Source organism: Prunus avium, chromosome 6 (genome assembly GCF_965620075.1).
Source record: "Prunus avium chromosome 6, drPruAviu1.hap1.1, whole genome shotgun sequence".
NCBI lineage: Eukaryota > Viridiplantae > Streptophyta > Magnoliopsida > Rosales > Rosaceae > Prunus > Prunus avium.
Window position 1 is genome coordinate 15153183 of NC_142289.1, and position 2482 is coordinate 15155664.

The 2482-nt window shown below is 39.2% G+C and overlaps 1 protein-coding gene across 1 annotated transcript; it reads left to right on the forward strand.

Moving 5' to 3' along the window:
• The first annotated feature begins 462 nt into the window (after window positions 1–462).
• Window positions 463–1846, forward strand: LOC110770645 (uncharacterized). Its single transcript, XM_021974834.2, has 4 exons — window positions 463–1239; window positions 1322–1375; window positions 1452–1546; window positions 1768–1846. The coding sequence occupies exons 1-4, from the start codon at window positions 463–465 to the stop codon at window positions 1844–1846; spliced, it is 1005 nt and encodes a 334-aa protein (XP_021830526.2).
• The last annotated feature ends 636 nt before the right edge of the window (window positions 1847–2482 follow it).

Here is a 2482-nt window from a genome sequence, read left to right on the forward strand (position 1 = left end):
TTGGATGGTGATCAAAGAAGGTTTCATAGGCTGTATATTTGTTTGGAAGCATGCAAGACTGGATTTTTGCAAGGTTGTAGGCCTGTAATTGGTATGGATGGGTGTTTCATTAAGGGACCACATCCTGGTCAGTTATTGGCAACAGTAGGGATTGATGGGAACAATGGAATGTTCCCGCTAGCTTATGCTGTTGTAGAGATAGAGAATAAAGAGACATGGGACTGGTTCATAAGAAATCTGATGGCGGACTTAGCCATTGAAAATGGACATGGTTATGCTTTCATTTCAGATAAACAAAAGGGTTTAGGACTTGCCCTTGGTGATTTACTTCCCAATGCAGAACATAGGCATTGTGTCCGTCATTTTTACAACAATTTCAAGACTTCACATAGTGGCCTGACATTGAAACAACTTATGTGGGATGCAGCTAGGGCAACAACAATCCCTTGGTGGCAATGCCATATGGAGAGGATGAAGCAAGAGAGTGAAGTTGCTTGGAAGTGGTTGCACCCAAAATCTGCAGTTCATTGGAGTAGATCACACTTTAGAACCCAGTATAAGTGTGATATTTTGCTGAATAATCTTTGTGAGGCTTTCAATTCTTCAATATTAAAGGCAAGGGACAAGCCAATTCTTTCAATGCTTGAGGGTATAAGGACAAATCTCATGGTGAGGATGGCAAACAGGAGGGTTGCAGCTTGGAAGTGGAAAAGGCATGTTGGTCCAAGGATTGAACAAATTATGGAGAAGAACAAGCTGGAGGCTGGTTATTGTATTCCTACTTTGTCTGGGGATATGAAGTATCAAGTCACAAATATGCATGGGGGGCAATTTGCAGTGGATCTTGCAATAAAAACATGCTCATGTAGGAGATGGGATCTTTGTGGGCTCCCATGTCCACATGCAATCAGTTGCATTCTTAGAAGGAAGCATGACCCTTACTCATATGTAGATGAGTGCTACAAAAGGGAAGCTTATCTTAAGTGCTATAACCCTATTATTTCTCCAATGCCTAGCATGGATCAGTGGCTAAGCACTGGTCCTCACCCATTGTTGCCTCCTCTATTTAAGAAGCAAACTGGGAGGCCAAGAAAGAAAAGGGCTAGGGAGCAGGGTGATCCACCAGCTGCAACCAAAGGAAACAAACTATCTAAGTGGGTTCATGACAAATTTAGTTGCAGCAAATGTGGCCAAGCTGGCCATAATAAGAAAACATGTGGCAAATCAACAAGTCAACAGGTATATTATATTCTTACTTCAAGGAATTATATTATTCATTTGCTTATTGATTAATTACTAAAATTCTTCATATGCTTTGCAGCCTCCAAGTGCCCAAGTGGTCCCTAAACCTAGACAAAGGAAACCAAAACTTAAGGTTTTACAAAATCGTTGTATTGTGATTAAAATAGTTCTAATTATTGTATTATAGTTTGACTTTAATTGTTGTCTAGGTGGCAAGAGGAGGGAGGAAAATACAGCAATCAAGGTCAAACTCTAATGCTCCAACGGGAACAAGTATTTCACAACCTTCTCTAGCAGTTGTCAGGTTTTCACAACCCTCTCCAGCACCTCAAGTGGCATCACAACCTCCTACTGCACACAATTCTTCATCCCAGCAAGCCTCAACATCACAAACTGTCCAAAGAAGGAAATTAAAGTCTCCAGCAAAGAAAGGAAGGCCATGGAGAGTTTGAGATGATGTTTTATGGAACTGTAATTGGAAGTGGTCTAAGGTTTTTGATGTATGATATTGTTTTTTGATGGAAGCTTTCTAGGGGTTAAAGTGATGGAACTGAAAGTGGTTTTTGATGGAAGTGGTCTAGGATTTTTGTATGTATGGAAGTGAAATCCTACTTTCTGACCAAAAAAAAAAGGAAGTGATTTTTGATGGAAGTCATGTAGGGGTTAATGTGATGGAACTGAATGTGGTTGATGATGTAATTGAAAGTAGTTTTTTATGTATGGAAGTGGTTTTTGATGTATGCAGTTGGTTCAATTTGTTCATAGTGGTTGGTAGTTTAGTTTATTCAATTTGTTCAACGTGAGTTGTTTATAGTCCAATTTGTTTTTGTTATTCCCTTTCATTTTTAGCGCTTTTAGCATGTGAAAATGAACAGCAGCTTTAGTTGCCCGCCAATTCCAATAAGAAATGGAGGGAAATGGTTCCAAATTGGTGGCAAATAGGTCTAAGGCATTGAAGAGGTCAAAGGGATTGATTTGACGATTATATCCCTCATAAAATAGGGATTTAACAGATTTTTTGACGGAGGGACTATTTAAGAGCACCCATATTAACGTTAGGGACCATTTGTGATACAAAAAAACCTTAAGGATGCAATCTGATAGTTTCGCAAACGTCAGGGACGTTTTGTGATAAAAAGCCATTTTTTTAAAGGAGGCTGCAGAGGGACACTGCTGTGCTACTTGAAAGCATTTATAGTAATTTTAAAGTAGAATACTTTGGATTTTCATTTATGAGAGT